This window comes from Corapipo altera, unplaced genomic scaffold (genome assembly GCF_003945725.1).
Source record: "Corapipo altera isolate COAL_440 unplaced genomic scaffold, ASM394572v1 164, whole genome shotgun sequence".
In the NCBI taxonomy this organism is placed as follows: domain Eukaryota; kingdom Metazoa; phylum Chordata; class Aves; order Passeriformes; family Pipridae; genus Corapipo; species Corapipo altera.
In genome coordinates, this window is record NW_020884969.1 from 1754990 (window position 1) to 1772279 (window position 17290).

General features: G+C 46.9%; 2 protein-coding genes across 4 annotated transcripts in view; one reads left to right on the top strand and one right to left on the bottom strand.

Annotated features, from left to right (window-relative positions):
• Positions 1–11832, bottom strand: part of FZD3 (frizzled class receptor 3) — a 51012-nt gene extending 39180 nt beyond the window's left edge. The window contains exons 1-3 of one of the 3 annotated variants that reach the window (XM_027665090.1): positions 11743–11816; positions 7372–7463; positions 6800–7290 (exon numbers count right to left, since the gene is read on the bottom strand). In XM_027665090.1, coding sequence (XP_027520891.1) covers positions 6800–6988 — 189 coding nt within the window. In that variant the 5' untranslated portion in view covers positions 6989–7290; positions 7372–7463; positions 11743–11816. Of the gene's footprint in view, positions 1–6799; positions 7291–7371; positions 7464–11097; positions 11129–11742 lie in introns of those variants that run through there. The other 2 variants (XM_027665089.1, XM_027665092.1) reach the window with 2 other exon arrangements.
• Positions 11833–11965: 133 nt separating this feature from the next.
• FBXO16 (F-box protein 16) overlaps positions 11966–17290 on the top strand; it is a 31386-nt gene continuing 26061 nt past the window's right edge. The window contains 4 exon segments of the mRNA XM_027665064.1: positions 11966–12089; positions 15813–15856; positions 16948–16966; positions 16969–17084. Coding sequence (XP_027520865.1) covers positions 12008–12089; positions 15813–15856; positions 16948–16966; positions 16969–17084 — 261 coding nt within the window. The 5' untranslated portion in view covers positions 11966–12007.

Sequence of the window (17290 nt, forward strand, 5' to 3'; positions counted from 1 at the left end):
AACTGATTTTTTTTTCTCGTATGTTTGCACTAAACCATCAGGGCTGAACTTCGTTTTCAGCCTTCCAGTTGAATCATCATTCAGAATTAATCTTTTATTCAAGCAAATATGAAATGGTGACAGAGTTCTCACTCAACGTGCAAGCAGTAGTTTATCAATTTAACAAAACCCCCCAAACCCTAAATCTCTTCATTTTTCCTCTCGCTGCAAGTCAGCATTTTGAAAATCTTCATGTGGCATCTTTTCCTCATTAACAAACATCAAAGAACAGAAAACAGTGTTTCTGAAATTATCCTCTGGAGAACATCTGTTACCCAGGCAAAAGAAGTGAAGGGTTTCTCCCACCTGCTATCCCACTCTAATATTTGGGGACTGATGTTTGAACCCTTGTGTTCTTTGTATCCATTTTAGAGAGAAATATCTTTTTAGTGCTCATTTTTTCACCCTGTTCTGTTCAGCATAGTCCTGTGATACCTTCAGCTGGTTCTTTGAAGTGCAATGATGTGATTCCTGGAGGGAAAAAGAGACTGATCATCGTGATTGCTCCCACTAAGGAAGCATCAAATCCACCCGGGAATGCCAGTTATGGTTTATCCCAGAATGGTTTGGGTGGGAAGGACCTTAAAGCTCATCTCATTCCACCCCCTGCACAGGCAGGGACACTTCCCACTAGCCCAGGTTGCTGCAACCTGGCCTTGGACACTTCCAAGGATGGGGCAGCCACAGCTTCTCTGGGAATTCCAGCCCAGCCCCTCCCCACCCTCACAGTCAACAATTCCTTCCCAATCTCCCATCTCTCCCTGCCCTCTGGCACTGGGAAGCCATTCCCTGGGTCCTGTCCCTCCAGCCCTTGTCCCAAGTCCCTCTCCAGCTCTCCTGGAGCCCCTTTAGGCTCTGAAAGGGGTTCCAAGGTCTCCCTGGATCCTTCTCTTCTCCAGGTGAACCCCCCCAGCTCTCCCAGCCTGGCTCCAGAGCAGAGGGGCTCCAGCCCTTGGAGCAGCTCCGTGGCCTCCTCTGGACTTGCTCCAGCAGCTCCACGTCCTTCTGATGTTGAAGCTCCAGATCTGGAGGCAGCTCTGCAGGGGGAGTTTCATGAGGGCAAAGTAGAGGGGGATTTATATTCCCTTGGATTGCTGTACCAGGATGGGCCACATGCTCAGGGACGATCTATCTCCATAAATCCATTCGTTTGCTGTTGTGGATGTGGGTAACTCAGCCTGGAAAAACACCTTCCTGACTAAATCCAGGTCTGACAGTCATTGTCTGATTGTTAATTTGGGAATTCTGACTGTCAGAATCACCACACTCTCCCAAACACAAATCCCTGCACACAACAGCAGCCGAAAAGTCTGTTTTTTGTGCATCCATTCCTGGCCTTCCTCTGTTTGGATTAACTCCTCCAAAAGATTTCCAGCCAAAGACAAGGCTCTTTCCCTTTCTTCCTTATTTAAGCCTCTTCCAGCTCCTGAGCAGGTACATACACGGAGCTCTGTGTTTTATCTGAGTGCAAATTATTCTCTCACGTGGCTGCTCATCCTGCCCAAACAGCCTAAAGGCTTCAGTATTCCCTGAATTTGCAACATTCACTCAGATTATCCTGAACTTCACTGGACCTTAAGGTGAAAAGGATCAAACTGATGGTTCCAACACGAGCCCATCCAAGGCTGTGCCCAAGAAAGAGCCTCCTCAGAAACCTCATTTTCCAAAACTGTCAGATCACACTGATTTCGGTATGGATCCTCTCGGGGATGTAACAGCTTTAGTTCTTCCCAGATTGTTCTTACCCACGAAGGATTTCATCTCTGCATAACATTTGTGCCCTTTACAGATTAAGGCTGAAACCAGGAGCTGCTGCAGTTTCCAACAGTCAAGCCTCAAGTTTTCCTAAAGCAGGAATTTTCCAAGCAGGGCATTATCAAGCCTGGAATCATCTCTGCAATTCCCGCTTTGAGACATTCTGGTTTAAAAACAAAAACAATCTAAAAGTTTTTACATGGCTATTTCTAAGGCAAAGATTCCAAGTGGGAATAAGAGACTATAAAGTTAATGCAAGAAAAGGCTTTAATCAGCTGGAGCACTGCCTGCATCCCTGTGATCCTGCACAATTCCGTTGTTCCGCAGGGATCATAACCTCACACACTAACGAGAAAATGAATCCTTGCTGCAAATTAGTGCCCGAGATCAGGGTGCTTACAAAACACCAGCTGATTAAAACCCACTTTTCCATGAGCTTTATATGCTTATACTTCCAGGAGTTTTGGATGCAGAACTGAAGGACACAGGAAGCCAAGGAAAAGCGTGACATTTAGAAGGATACGGCGCCTGGGAGAGGCAGAAGGAGAGAGGGAGTGAAAAAGGAATAAAGATGGAATTAAGGGGGTAAGAAGTTAAGGATTTTCCACCCTGCGTTCTCCCCATCTTTGCTGATCAGTAGGAAAGAAACACCACTAAATGAGCCACTTTATACCTGACCTACCTCTGTTGGAAAAATACCTCTTATCCCAGATGTTAAGACCAGGCTGGGAATAAATAGAGCTATGTCTTCTGTTCGTGCCATTTTAAGCACACTCCAGTTCTTTTCCACTTGAAAAAAAGACAAAAATAATTAACTGAGGCTCCAAGGATCACAGAAATAGAGCTGGCAAGGACATGCAGACCTTGCAGCACATCCCCTGCTCTGAGGCAGGTCAGTGGAATCATCCTCTGCAAGAATCAAGACAGGCAAGAAAACCACTAAATTTGAAATGGGATATGAAAAACCAGCTGCCCTCACATCTGTAGTTACATATTCTGTGTCAAACTCCATGAACTATTCACTAGCTCTGCTTCTATATATTCAAAAATCTTCATCACTGGGTAGTTTGTTTATATCAGTTCAATGATTTCCAGTTGGTGACACTTGGCATGTTGATGGATTAGGAGCATACAGTGTGACTCCTCTTCCAGCTACTTCCCTCACACTGGAAAAAACCAAATACTCTATTTCCCCTTCCTCATCTCCCACCTACACAGTGACTACATCCCTAAGTCCCTACTGCTGCTCTTTTTTGATATGGAAAACGGGAATGGGAGCTGTGAGACAGTGCAAAGGAACAGCACTTTATCTCCCCTGTCCATATGGTGGCTGCATCATCTCATTTTGAGAGTGTTTGACCTTCAGTATAATCCCAAAAGACAACTCAGAGGGACCCATTTAGCCCTCAGCCATGTCTGGCTCCCATCCCTTAAAGCCTCTTTGATGCCCAGAATCATTTGTGAGGTCCCACAAAAATCAGGGCAAGGAAAAAGAAGTGCTGGCAGTTGTATTTAACTGCAAAAAGGCTGGGAATCATCAATATTAAACTGCTTCTCTTCACCAGTGACAAAAGCTTTCGGAGCATCCTCCCAGGCTCCAACAGGGCCCCAAGTTCCATGTTCTCTGATAAAAACATTTGTCTACAAAAAAACCTGCATTAGGGCAGATAAAACCCGCTGCTTGCACAAGCAAATCCTTCAAGGCCAAAGGAATATTAAGTGCAAAAGAGACAGAAGGTAATTCTTTGTAGCAATAATAATCCAAGAGATGGGTAAACAAGGTCAGGTCCCCGGGGGAGGAGAGGGGTAATTTGACTTCTCCATCCTCACAGACTCGTTCGGGATTTATGTAACACACGGAACTGTGGCAGCAACAACGCTGCGACATCCCAGTGTTGCAACATCCTCGGGAATATAGGGAGAGGGAAGTTTTAACAGTGTCCCTGAAACTGGAATTGCATGTGATGGTTGTTGTCATCAACCAGCCTGTTAACAGGTTATAGAAAATGTTACAAATACCTCAGAGCAGAGGAAGGAATGACCCTCCGGAGTCAGGAAGTGAGAGGCCCTGGACAGCTCCCGGCTCTGCTCCGGCCTGGACAGCTCAGTCCACGGAAAATCCCTGCCCTGGACACCCAGGATCTCACAGCTAACATTCTCTGTCATAACTAATATGTCATCACTCCTTTATTGCCCCTTTTAGATGTAAAATAACTCCCATTTCAGTCCCTGCTACTGCCAAGAGGACGGATGTTAACAGAGCTTGGATTGGTGTTTGTCCTCCATCAAAAGCTCCTTCAGGGATATTTGGGGGTAAAAAAATGCTCAGGTCCCTGGATGCAGCAAACCCTCCCTTCAATGCTCCTGGATTAAAGCAGGCACAGCAGAAAGCTTAAGGAATTATCTTTCCTAGGAGTAAATACATAGGAACTGATTCCAGCAGGGACTGGCGTGCACTGAGGGACCCCAGGGTAATATTTGCCTTTGTTTAATCAAGACTGAAAGAAGGTGGATTGAGATGGGATATTGGGAAGGAATTCTTGGTTGTGAGGGTGGTGATGCCTTGGCACAGGTTGCCCAGAGAAGCTGTGGCTGCCCCTGGATCCCTGGAAGTGTCCAAGGCCACGCTGGATGGGGCTTGGAGCAACCTGGGCTAGTGGAAGGTGTCCCTGCCCATGGCAGGGGGTGGAATGGGATGATCCTTAAGGTCCCTTCCCACCCAAACCATTCTGTGATTCTATGATTCTCTAACCTGCTGATGTGATTTTTCAGCCTTTATTATAATTATGAAGGAACCATATCAGCATAAAGTCTCAAAAAGGCAACTTACTGATCTTTTCAAGCTCACCATAAATAAGTTTTCAAGCAGTTTCTTCAGTGAAGCAACCAGTGGCATGGGAAGAGAAGTACACTGAATTTACTGATGGTAAGAACACAGCTACAAGAGTTCCCTATTTCACTTCACTTTCCCTCCTTGTTGCACTGCACCCTTCCAGTACAAACAACCTGAATTTTTCTTACAGGTTTCAGCAGGAATTGCTGTGAAAAAGTGCTACTGAAAAACTGTGAGAGTCACAAGATGAATCAGACTGATTCTCCTGCTGTATTATTTTATCTTCGCAGCAATTAGGGAGGGCTTGGAGCTGAGAGATGCCACTAGAAAAATGTCACAATGCGAGATTTCACACATTTCCATCACTTCAAAATTTGAGCGCTTCATCCATTTGACTGTGACACTAAATAATGACTAAAAAGCCAAATAATAAAAAACTTCCATCTTCCTGAGGATATCTAAGTAGCAATCTAAGCTGATACAAGGAATATACTTAGGAAAAACCTGTGGATTTTCATTCTTTTCCTCCCGCTCAAAACTCTGCGGCGGAGACACAGGCCCCTGCACGGGGAATTTGAGTTTGATAATAGGCCTGTTCCCCTCACAGCCTTCACCATTTCTCCAGAGCCATTCAGAAGTAGCCCAATAATCCATCCCCAGACTGAAACTCCTGGTTTAAATGCTAATTATACTGGCAAAGGGAGCCACCAACGCGCCCGTGCTAAGCCTCAGAACGGCTCTGGCACCAATTTCAGAGTGTGAACTGCAGCAGGACAGCGTTTCACCCAGCCTAATTTATGCTGTGAAGTTGTGTTTTCCACCACAGAGTGCAGAGAAGCAACGCTCACTTCTCATCTCTTTCCCTCTCCACGGCACAAAGCGATTTTCCAAAGATCAGAATAACAGCACCCGGGTTTTCTGGCGCAGGCTGAAGGTCCATAAATTACTGCTCTGCTTCCAGCAGTGGCCATAAATGAGCTGTGAAAGTGAGGCTTTTGACAGTCCACGGGGTTGAACACACAACAAAAATCAGAAAAATGAACTTAATGTTGGTAATTAGCAGCAAAAAGTGTGATTTTCGTGATAAATAAATCCCTGGGGTGGCCACGCCCGGAGCGATGTGACATTCTCAGCAAGACCGAGTGTAGAAAAAGGGACAGAGAAAGGTAATTAAAATTATTGCAGCAATGAGGCAGCTGGATTGCAAGAATTTTCCTCTCCATTTGGAGAGGAAAAGCCTTGGGGGATAGAACTGAGGTTTCCAAAATCTCAAGCGTAACAGAGGACTGAACTGCGGCACAATATTGCACAACACTGGACAAAAGGGTATTAAATGAAAATAGCAGGAAACTGGTTGAAAAGAGGTTAGAGAATAAGTAAAATCATAAAATTCCAGAATGGTTTGGGTTGGAAGAGACTTAAAGCTCAGCTCATTCCACCCCCAGCCATGGACACCTTCCACTGAACCATCCAAATGAGTCTCTGCAAGTCCATAATTCTTCCAAACAAAGCAAATTTAAGGGTAAGAATCCCAATTTTCTTCTCACAGTGAAAAAGCCATCACATCTGGCTTAAACTCTGGCACAGAAAGACTCCATGAAGCCAAGGCTTTGTATTATTTAACAAGAACAATTCAATTCCGTTTCTGTGTTGTCAGGAGGAGCATTCAAAGAGGAAAACACATGATTATTCTTTCAGTTCTCAGTGTACAGTGAATTCACCACAAGTACTTCAGAAATACAAATAAACCTAATCTGGACAAATCTCTCATGGAAATTTGAACAGGCTGACAGCAGCACTCGCTTAATATCCTGAATTTCCATCAATTTTAGTGATATCACAGAATACCGAGTAAGGAAACTCCTTAAGACTGAAAAGAACTTAAAAGTCTTGTATAAACTAGACTATAGATATTTAAAGTAGCAAGCACATGCAGAGTATTTCACACTCAGTGATATTAAATTAGGCAAATTCTGCAGTCACAGAATATCTCAGTGTATATATTACAGTACATCCTATGCAAGTGGTATTTGGGTTTATATTTAAATTATTAATTATCCTGATTTTTTTTATTTTCTAATGTAAGTATCTTCTTGGGTCAGCTTTTTTTTTTCTGATTATTTGCTAACTAAAGGACAAAAACATGCATTTTCCTGGAAGAACCAGCCTTACCTCCATGGCCAAAGCTGCTGTTTGCTGGTCGTAGTGGTTGAGGAGGTTAGGCATGAAGGTGGTGTTGTAAGGCAGGTCCTGGCACATCCTCAGGATGATGGGCTCACAGGAAAACAGGCTGTGTCCCCCCGTGAGCCCCACCAAAACATCCAACAGCCAAAGGGAACACAAAATCCAGCTCCCAGCCATCCTTCCACACCGGGAACGGGGCCGGTCGCGGCCCTTCCAGCTCCTTCTGTATCCTCGGGTTTCACCTCGACAAAGATATTCCCAGTCCTTGTTTGAGGCTCTTCCAAACTGGAACAGTCTTTGTGTTCAACATCCTCAGCTCAGTCCAGGGGACGATGTATTTGAGGCAGGTGTGCAAGAAACCTTCCCTTTTCTCAGTCCAATATGCCATGAATTAGTTTAAGTTTTTAAAGCTTTTAACCACATTCCCACACGACTGACCCCATGGTGACAAAGGGACGTCCTCCCTTCAATGGGTAACCCTGAAACAACAAACAGAGTACACTAAAAAACCCTCGAATTTGATTAGAATATGTTACCTCTAAATTTCTAAGGATTCCTACTGCCAGACAAGCTGCTTCAAGTTCTCCTGTGCAAGACTAGAAGGTCCTTGGGCGAGTTTTAATCCCTGGTTGGGTTTGTTTTTTTTTAACCTCTGGAAGAAGTTAATGAAAGATGGAAGAAATTAATGGAAAATGGAAGAAATTAATGGAAAATGGAAGAAATTAATAGAAGAAAAGCTGGGATGCTGAAAGACTCTACCCAAAAAGGACGATGAAAATGGGGATTGTATTTACCGTGACAGAAGTATTTTGAGGAAACCCCACACTTTAAACTTTAACTGCAAGTGTTTGACCACACTGAAACCAAGCTATTTATGACTCAGCACCTCCTCTGGTGTGTTCACATCGATAGCATCTCGTTATTTGCATGGCCTGATGAATAATTATAAAACACAAACACAATAGTCACCACCAGCACCAGCCCACAAGTCCCAGCTCGCCACTGTCCTGCCCAACAAGCTCCACCACGGTTTGTGCTCAAATGTGTCATTTTCATCTCCTCGTAAACGGCCTTTTTTCGGTCGTTTCTGACCCATTTTAATCCCACACATCCATCCCCTCCTCCAGGAACCACCACAGAAAGCTGAGGATAGACCAGAAGAGTGTTCTTTGACCACCCCTTTCTCCACGCGCTCCCGAAAGAGGGGAAACCGCAAACGGTTGCTCTGCCAGTTCCACTCTCCCCATGGAGCCAATTTAAAACAGGAATCACACCCCAAGGCTGGATCTGGATTTCCTCAGCACTGAGGGGCTGGAGTGGAACAAGCAGAATGGGGACTCAGCACATTGTGCTCGTCAGCTGGAGAAACAAACCCTGAAATCGGAGGCTAAAGCGTGAAAAAAGTACTAAGGGCATAAAGAATAGTAATTTTTAATAATTATTTTGCCTTACCATGATAAACTTTGCAAAATTCAGTCTCTAACTGACTGCTTTAAAGTGAATTGTTGTTAAAAAAGGTAACAAATTTAGAAACTCTGCTTGAACCAGAACCCAAGAGCACACAACCACAAATCTGAAGAGACTTCCAATCTTGAGAGAGCAGAGACTTCCCCTGGATGTTCAGAAAGGGAAATAAGTCTACAAAGTTTTTCCTTTCTCCCTAAGGGTGAGAGACAAGAAAGAGTTAATTCCCAGATGTCTGCTGGTATCAGTTCTGCACATTTTTGTTTACACAGGCCCATCTTATGGTTAGAAAAATTAAGGAGCATAAAGCTCTTTAAATCCTCGTGTGCTGCATAATCTTGAGAGATTCCTTCCAACCCAAACAATTCTGGGCTTCCCTGCAAGATCACGGGTTTGGCTGCAGGTTTTTGAAGACAGGCTGGTTAAAAACAAATAATGAAAACAGGAAAAAAAAAAAAAGCCCAAGATGATAAACAGACCCATGTTAAATTAAGTTCATTGGCAATTTTTTTTTTCGGAGGCTGCTCAGCTCTGTCACAGAGATTGATGGGGAACCCACGGTTGAGGCAGCACGGAATTACACGAAGAATATAAATAGGAAAACTGTTCCAAATGCAGGAAAAATAAAATATGACCAAAAGAAAAGAGAACTATCTACACCTGAAGTGGCAGAACCGACCAACAGAGCTCAATCACACTTTTCTTGTTCATATTTTAAAGCAAATGTTGCTGTGAAGAGTCAACGCACCAATTTTAAAACACCAAAATCAGCCACAACATTTAAGACATGTTCCATGCAACCACGCCTGATTTTGAGCCCAGTTTCAAGTTCAGATGAGGTTGAAAAGTCCTGATCTGAGGATGCCATTTCTCAGAGTGACTTTTTGGCAATTTGGGAACTCTCAAAAGGAACAAAGAGCTGAACTATCCCGTTTTCCAGGTAGCATCACCAAACCCTGAAGCCTTTGGCGTATTCTCCCCTCCTGACCAAGAAGATCACAAGTTACAGACAGACAAAACCAATTCCTACTTAGCTTTGTTCAGCCCCCTCCCCATGGAATGGGATGGTCTTTTGGGTCCCTTCCAACCCAAACCAATCCTTGATTCCACGTTGTACAAGGTGCCCAATCCCCTTGGAATCCAGTCCTTTAGTTTGCACTTTTTAACAATAGTTCCTCAAAGTCAGGGAAAGAAGCTTTTTGAGCTTGTTGGATTCCTGTAATTCCTTTTTTTTCTCTCTCCCAAACACTTCGACCACCAAATCCTCCAGATTTTATTCCAGAATTTCGGTGAAGTCACCTCACAGTGTGGGAGAAGCAAGTGACTTATTTGGCTTGCTTTAATTGAGGTGCCACTGCAGCAGTGATCAGTAGAAAATGCTTCATTAAAGAGGTTCAGAAGAAACATAAAATGAACTGTACACACACCAGTTAAAGTCTGAAGCACAAATATTGGGAAAATCCAGCTCAGCATCTGGAGTCTTGGGAAAAATTTTCAGGAATACTTCACACAAATCGTAAAGCAGAGACTCCAAAAAAAAAAAAATCCACCTATTCTCTGACTCCCCCAGAACCTCAAACTGCTAAAATCGTGCAAAACCACAAGACTCAACAAACCAGGAAAAAAAAAAGTTTAACTACGCAAAAAACAGAAAAAATTTCATCATGTCCTCTCAGGACCTTTCCATTTTATGCTGATAGCAGCAGAAAGAAAATCAAAAACATATTTACAAGAGACAGAAAAGTACATCTAATTATACAGCCAGGTCATCCAGTGCCCCTTCCTGGGAAAACAACGTAATTCCAGGTGAAATGAAGCAAAAAGAGAATCAAATGATTGCGAAAGGAGAGCCAAGTTTTGCAAAGGAGATATAGATGATCTATTAATTGGTGCAGACAGATGGGTGCTGTAATAAGCAATCCTGAGTGTCAGGAGAGCTTCTTACCACAGATCCAGTTTGTACACTCTTTGTTAAGCCTCTACATATGAGATTTTGTGGTTATTTTTATATGTATATAAAAACAAAACACTTTTGATGACACCGGGGATAAAAAAAGGAGGGGATGTCTCCTCATCCACCCCAAGGCACTGCAAATAAAATGCAGGGAAAAGGGGTAGGAAACAGTAGTTTGTTGGTGTGGTTGTGGATTTATACATTATTTATCATCAGAAGAAGCTCATCCAAACCCCTGGTGTAAAGGAGACATTAAGGCATGTAAAGACAACTGTGAAAAAGAGTGAAAATAATGAAAAGAAAGGGTTGACTCCCACAAGCAAATTTTAAAATAAATTTGAAAGTTCCTAACGGGGAGGAACAATGAGTAAAAACTCATGAGACTTTAGAAAGAAAGGATGAAGGAGGATTAATTCACAGTTATCTGTCCCAGGGAAATGGGAAGATAAAACAACAACCCGGACTCCTCCTGTACAAGTGAGAGGACAAGAGGAAAATGTCACCTCAGTCATTCCCCACCCAGTCCTGACCACGGAGAAAGGGAAGGAAAGGAGCTCATTCATTGCACACAAGCACTGCCAGCGCTTCCCCAGCCCATTCCCACCCACATGAAGGCACAAAAGCAGAATACATTATTCTCCCAACTCCATTTTAATTAGACAGTAGGAAAGAAACTCCAGTGCTCGTGCTCCCCTGTTCCACTTGTGTTGCATCTAAAGGGAGAACCACACCATAACCCCCCCACTATTTCAGTTAGGAGACCGTGGAGGAAACAGGGAGTGTGGAAAGGCACAAACCCTCTTGGGTGAGATTTCATGAAATCATGGAATTGTTTGGGTCTAGTTCCAACTCCAGGGATTCCACTCACTAGATCCAGAGGGATGGGTCTGGCAGCTCGCTCCTTGAGTTCCTTATTCCTTGGGAAGGAACTGGAGAGGGAGCTGGTCATCCTCCCCGAGGTGGGAAGCAGGATGCTGAGCGAGCATCTCCTTTTCCCCTTGGATCCTCGCCGCGTTTTAAAGGCGAAGGGAACAAGTGCACACGCGGGACCAGCATCCTCTCGGATTCCCGCTGCACGGCGAAGGAGAAGGAAGGAGATGCTCGCACAGAACATCTGGGTGGAAAAGGAAAGAGGAGCGCGTGGACAGAGCTGCGAAGGGAGAAGGATGAGGGACGAGCATCCCTTCCCCGGGATCCCGCACTACGGCGCGGGGGGAGCCCGGGACGAGCACCCCCGGCCCCGCAGGGAGGGACGGGCGGTGAATCCATCCCCTCCGCGGCGCTCAGCACCAGCATCCCCCCGGTCCTTCTCCCGGGACTTGCATCCCCCGGTCCTTCTCCCGGGACGAGCATCCCCCGTTCGCTGCGCTCCGCTCCGCCGCTCCCCCGCCCGCCCAGCGCTGCATGGCCGCCCCGCCAGCGCCTCGGCGGGCGGCTGCCCGTCCCCGCGGCCCAGAGGGCGGCGGCACCCCCGCGGGGATGCCCCCGTCTCCCATCGCCCCGTGCCCGGTACCTGTCCGCGGGGGTCCCGCAGCCCCCGCGATCCCGCGTTGTCCCCTCGGGTGGCGGCGGCGGCGGCGGCGGCAGCGCGCGCGCCTCCCCGCCCGCCCTGCCCGCCGCCAGGCCACGCCCCCTCCGCGCCATAGAGCCACGCCCCCTCCCCCGCCGCGCGGCCAATCGGAGCGCGCTCGGCAGGTTGCTAGGTAGATCGGAAGCCCCGGCCGGGCTAACCCCGCCGGGGGGGGAGTTGATTGGCTGGCGACCACCCCCGGGTTGTCATGGCGACGGGATGCGGAGGGGAGGGGGGAGGAGGAGGAGGAGGAGGAGGAGGCGGCGACGTCCGAGGGAGGAAGGAGGAAGGTGAGGGGACACCGTGGGACACGGAGGGGCACGGGAGCCTTGGGAGAGTGTGGGGAGCGAGTGTCACTGCAGTGGGGCACGGCCGAGCCCTCAGGGGACACGGGGGGACAAGGGGGACACGGGAGCCCCGGGAGAGCGCGAGGAGGGATGTCATGGCAGTGGGACACGGGGAGACGTGAGGGGACACAGGGAGACATGAGGGGACACCGGGGGACTTGCGGGGACATGGGAACCCTGGGAGAGTGTGGGGAAGGGGTGTCACTGCAGTGGGACACGGCCGAGCCCTGAGGGGACACGGTGGGGACAGTGGCACCTGGCTTGGACCAGCCCTGGTGTGGCAGCAGGAGCAGGGAAGGGATTGTCTCCCTGTGCTGGCACTGCTGGGGCACCTCCAAGGCTGGGGGCAGCTCTGGGTCCCTCAGACAAGAGAGACATGGAGGGGCTGGAGCATGTCCAGGGAAGGGAATGGAGCTGGGGAAGGGGCTGGAGCAGCAGGAGCAGCTGAGGGAGCTGGGGGGGCTCATCCCAAAAAAAGAGGGATCAGGAGGGACCTTTTCCCTCTCCACAACACCCTGACAGGAGGTGGGAGCTGGGGGCAGTCAGGCTCTGCTCCCAGGGAACAAGGGACAGGAGGAGAGGGAACGGCCTCCAGCTGTGCCAGGGAGGGTACTGGGTGGATACTGGTTGGATACTGGGGTGGTCAGGTTGGATACTGGGGTGTTCAGGCACTGGCATAGCTGGCCAGGGCAGTGGTGCAGTCCCCATCCCTGGAGGTGTTCAAAAACCACGTGGATGTGGCCCTTGGGGACCTGGGTTAGTGGTGGGTAAATGTTGGACTGGATGATCTCAGGGGTCTTTTACCAACCTGGACGATTCTGGGGTGCCGTGAGGGGGACCTCCCACAGCGCAGGGAGGACAGGGAATAAAAGCATCATGCAAAGAGTATAAACTCAGGAAATGAGTGGGAAAAGCACTTTGTATCCATGGACGAGTCTCAGCCTTGCTGGACTATTGATTTCACCCCCAGGTCCTTCTCCTCAGCTCTCCATCCATTCTCTGCCCTCTGTTCCCGTGCTTGTTGCTGCTGCTCAAAGCATTTCTTCCATCATCCCACTGCTTATTTTTGAAATAATTGCAATCAAAATTGCTTTCCTGTCTTAGCTTGAGGTTGATTCCGTTAAACTCCGTTTATTCCCAGCTGAACTCCTCGGATTTTCCCGTGGATTGATGTGATTGGGAAAAATGCATCCTTAAAATTCTGAGTGGGCCGGGCTCTGTGCACCACAAAGGCTCTTTGCTGGAGGGATGTGGTCAAAAAACATTAATAAAGTGGGTCTGCTCCTGCAGGAGTTGTTCTGAGTATGGTTTGCCCAAACCTCTGGAATGCCATTCCAGAGGGTTACGCAGAGATTAGCCCAGGTAAAGGAAATTATTCCCATGCCCTTAGTTAGTGAGATATGATCATTATGGGTTGTTAAGCTTTCTTCAGTGCAATCATTTGGGTTTTTAAACCAAAAACTTGACCCAGCTTGTGCTGAAATCAGTGAAAGTATTTCCAGTGGTTTAAATTGTCTCACTGTTAGAACCCACCATTCATGTTTCCTGCCCTGTGGAATTATTCATCTTCTTCAAACATCACCAAAATCTCTTGGATCCCCACTCGGTGTGTCCTTCCATCCAAACTGGGAACCATTCCCAGGGACTCTGGCTGCAGTAACTGAGGCAGTTTTCCTCTTTTAAACCCCGTATAAACTCCTAAAAGTTGGACTTTCCTCAGTCTTCCCCCCAAATCTCTTCTGCACTGGCATTTACTATTCCTGCCACCTGCTCCCACTTTCCCTTTTTATTTTTTCTAGAAGGATAAGAGATGATATTTTTTTGGGGCATTGTGTGTCAATAGTTTTTCCTCCCTAGGTAGTGAAGCAACACATTTCTTACATGTATTTAAAGCTTGATTCCCTGTTAACCTCATCCCATCTCTCTTGCTGGTGGAATGTTTTCGGATCAGCTGAGCTGGATGAATTTCATCCCAGGGTATGTGAAGAACAAGCTGGAGCAACCTCTGGAATGTTGTTTTGGGCAACCAGTCCAAAGATAAAGACTGTTGCAGAAGAGAAGTGGGGCCCTGGCTGAAGTGATAGGATGAAGGGGAATGGCTTTAAAGCAAAAGAGAGGAGATTTAGGTGGGATATTGGGAAGGAGTTCTTGGCTGTGAGGGTACTGAGGGGCTCGCTGGAATTCCTAGAGAAGCTGTGGCTGCCTCTGGACCCCTGGAAGTGTCCAAGGCCATGTTGGACGGGTCTTGGAGCAACCTGGGATCGTGGAAAGGCACAAAGATAAAATCACAGGATCATGGAATCATGGAATCTCCTGAGCTGGAAGGGGCTCACAAGGATCATCCAGTCCAACTCCCTGGCCCTGTATAGGATACCCCAAAATCCCACTGTGTCCCTGAGAGCCTTGTCCAAACATTCCTTGAGCTCTGGCAGGTTTTGGAAGTGACCATTCCCTGGGGAGCCTGTTCAGTGCCCGACCACCCTCTGAGGGAAGAACCTTTTCCTGAGATTCAACCTAAACCCCCCCTAGAACAACTCCCTCATGTCCTGTAGCTGGAAAGAGAAGAGATCAGTGCCTGCCCCTCACAAGGAAGTCGTAGCCAGGCTTCTTCCACACCCTGAGCCACATTTTTGGCACAACAGGTGCACAAGAGGGTCCCGAGGCCCCGGGGAGCTGCTCCCGTGCCAGCCCTCAGAGATGCTCCGGGAATGTGGCCACTCCAGCACCAAGAAACCACATCTGTGAGGGAAAACTGGGACGTGAACCCGGGGCTGGGAGTGTTCTGCAGTGCCAGCTGGTGGGGTTGTGACTAATGGAGAGAGTTGTCCCTGAAAAACAGGACATGGTTGCCCGAACCTGTTTTTTTGGCAGAGGAGCTGTTTCTCTGCTCCGGCGTTTCTGTGCGTTGGAATGGGCAGGGGCCTTGCAGGAAAACAAAACAAAAACAGCCCAGTGAGTGATGCCATCCCAAAGTGTATCCCAAAAACACCTACTCAGTTGCACAAGAAGCCTCTGGCATCGTCCAACTGCAGAATTCGGGGCTGTGAAACCTCGGTGAGTCCTTTAGGTCTCAGCGTCTTTTTGTGGGAGGTTAAAATTTCCATGTGCAGATAATATGTTCTTTGAGGACCTTTAGCCTCCAAAAAAAAATAATCTAAAAAAAAGGCAGGAAGAACTCCTTATTTCCAAGGACCACGTTACATCCCCAGGTGCAGAGAAGAAAATGTAACAGGTTCTTCATTGCTTTTCCTTTATGTTTCTTTGTTTCCATAAGAAAAATTAATCATAAAAGTGATGATCCCAGGTAGATGCTGCAGTGGGTTTTGAAGATTATTAATCCATTTATATATTGAGGAATTTTGTCTGGGTAAGGAATGGGGCCCTGAGCTTCCACGATGTCTCTCCTGAGCCTCAGAGCTGTATTAGCAAGAAATGTCCTTTTTCTGGGTGAGTTTTGAGGTGTTTGGGTTCAGGGCAGGCTGGAAAGACAATATGGGAGTTAACTTCATGGATTTGCCTTTTCTTGTGTTCCAAAATTACTGTTATCCATCTTTATTACCATGAAGCTTTAAAGCAATCTGAGGTATTTACAGGAAAACTGCCTAATCACTGTGTGCAGGAAACAGAGATATTTTTAATGTGGTAAAGGAATTATCTGGTTTTCAGGCTGCTGCAGTTTCAGTCTGCAGTCTGGGAATTGGATACTTGAGGTGAGGAATGGCATTATCCTGCTGAATCCAGCTGCAGGATAGGAGATAAAGGAAAAAAAACCAAAAACAACTTTTCCTGCATTTGGGCAAGAATTAAAGAAGAAATTACTTTGGAGATGGTTGGACTTGACGATCTTAAAGGTCTTTTCCAACCTTTGCAATTTTATGAAATTCAGTTAATTGGGAAGGGAACATTTTGTTGAATGTCTGATTTGCTTCACGTAGAAATTTCAGTTTAAAAGAGCAGCACAATCCCAACCATCAAAACTTGCTCTGCCTGAACACAGGACCCTGCAAGATTTCAGTCAGCTCTGAACCATTTGGGGTTTCATTTTTTTCATTTAAGGGTTCCAGAAACAAATTGCCCCTTTGAGACTTGGCACGATATGCCCCAACAAAACCAGCAGACGCACCGGTTACCTCCAGTTTTCAGTCCCAATAACTGGAAAAGGGAATTTCCTGTACTTTCCAACTTGCTGCAAGGACCCTGTTGTGATGATTCACGCAGGAAAAAAATCACTGAATTGTAGGATTGTTAAGGTTGGAAGAGACCTCTGAGGTCATCGAGTCCGACCATCAACCAGCACCACCGTGTTCACCTCGAACCCACGTCCTCAAGTGCCACATCCACATAGTTTTTGAACTATTCCAGGGATGGGGACTCCACAACTGCCCTGGGAAGCCAGTTCAAAGACATATTCAACAACATTTGTGATGGGGAAAACCTGCTTAATTATAAAGTATTTATTAGTGCACAGAGGTTCCACGGGGAAATCCCAGGATCCCAGAATGGTTTGGGTTGGGAAAGGGACCTTAAAGATCATCCAGTTCCATCCCCTGCCGTGGGCAGGGATACTTCCACTATCCCAGATTGCTCCAAGCCCCATCCAACCTGGACACTTCCAGGGATTTTACTTCCTTTACTTCCTGTGGGTACCTAAAATAAAAGGCCTTACCCGATTTTCCAATAATTTTCCTCGTGTCATTGCTGTGCTGTGAAACCACCGGATTCTTTCTTAAAATTATTTGCTTTCCATGTAGAGGAACAGCACAGGGATAATGCTGGCCTTTGTTTTGTGTAAATGTTGTAGCCACTGGAGCTGACAAGAGGCTCCCCCCGCCTCCTGCATCCATGGCATTTGCTCCTCCCAGGAACACGGATGGCTCCAAGCTGCAGATCAAGATGAGCACGTGGACCCCTCTGAACCATCAGCTCATGAACGACAAGGCAAGTTTTGTGTCTGAAATTCATAGAGTCACGGGATTTTTGGGGCTGGAAGGGACTCCTGGAGATCATCCAGTCCAACTCCTCAAGGCAGAGTCAGATTTACCAGTTATTTGCTCAGGATCATGTCCTGGGTGTTGGAATATTCTCATGTCCTGAGGTTTTGAATATTCTCATGTCCTGGGTATTGGAATATTCTCATGTCCTGG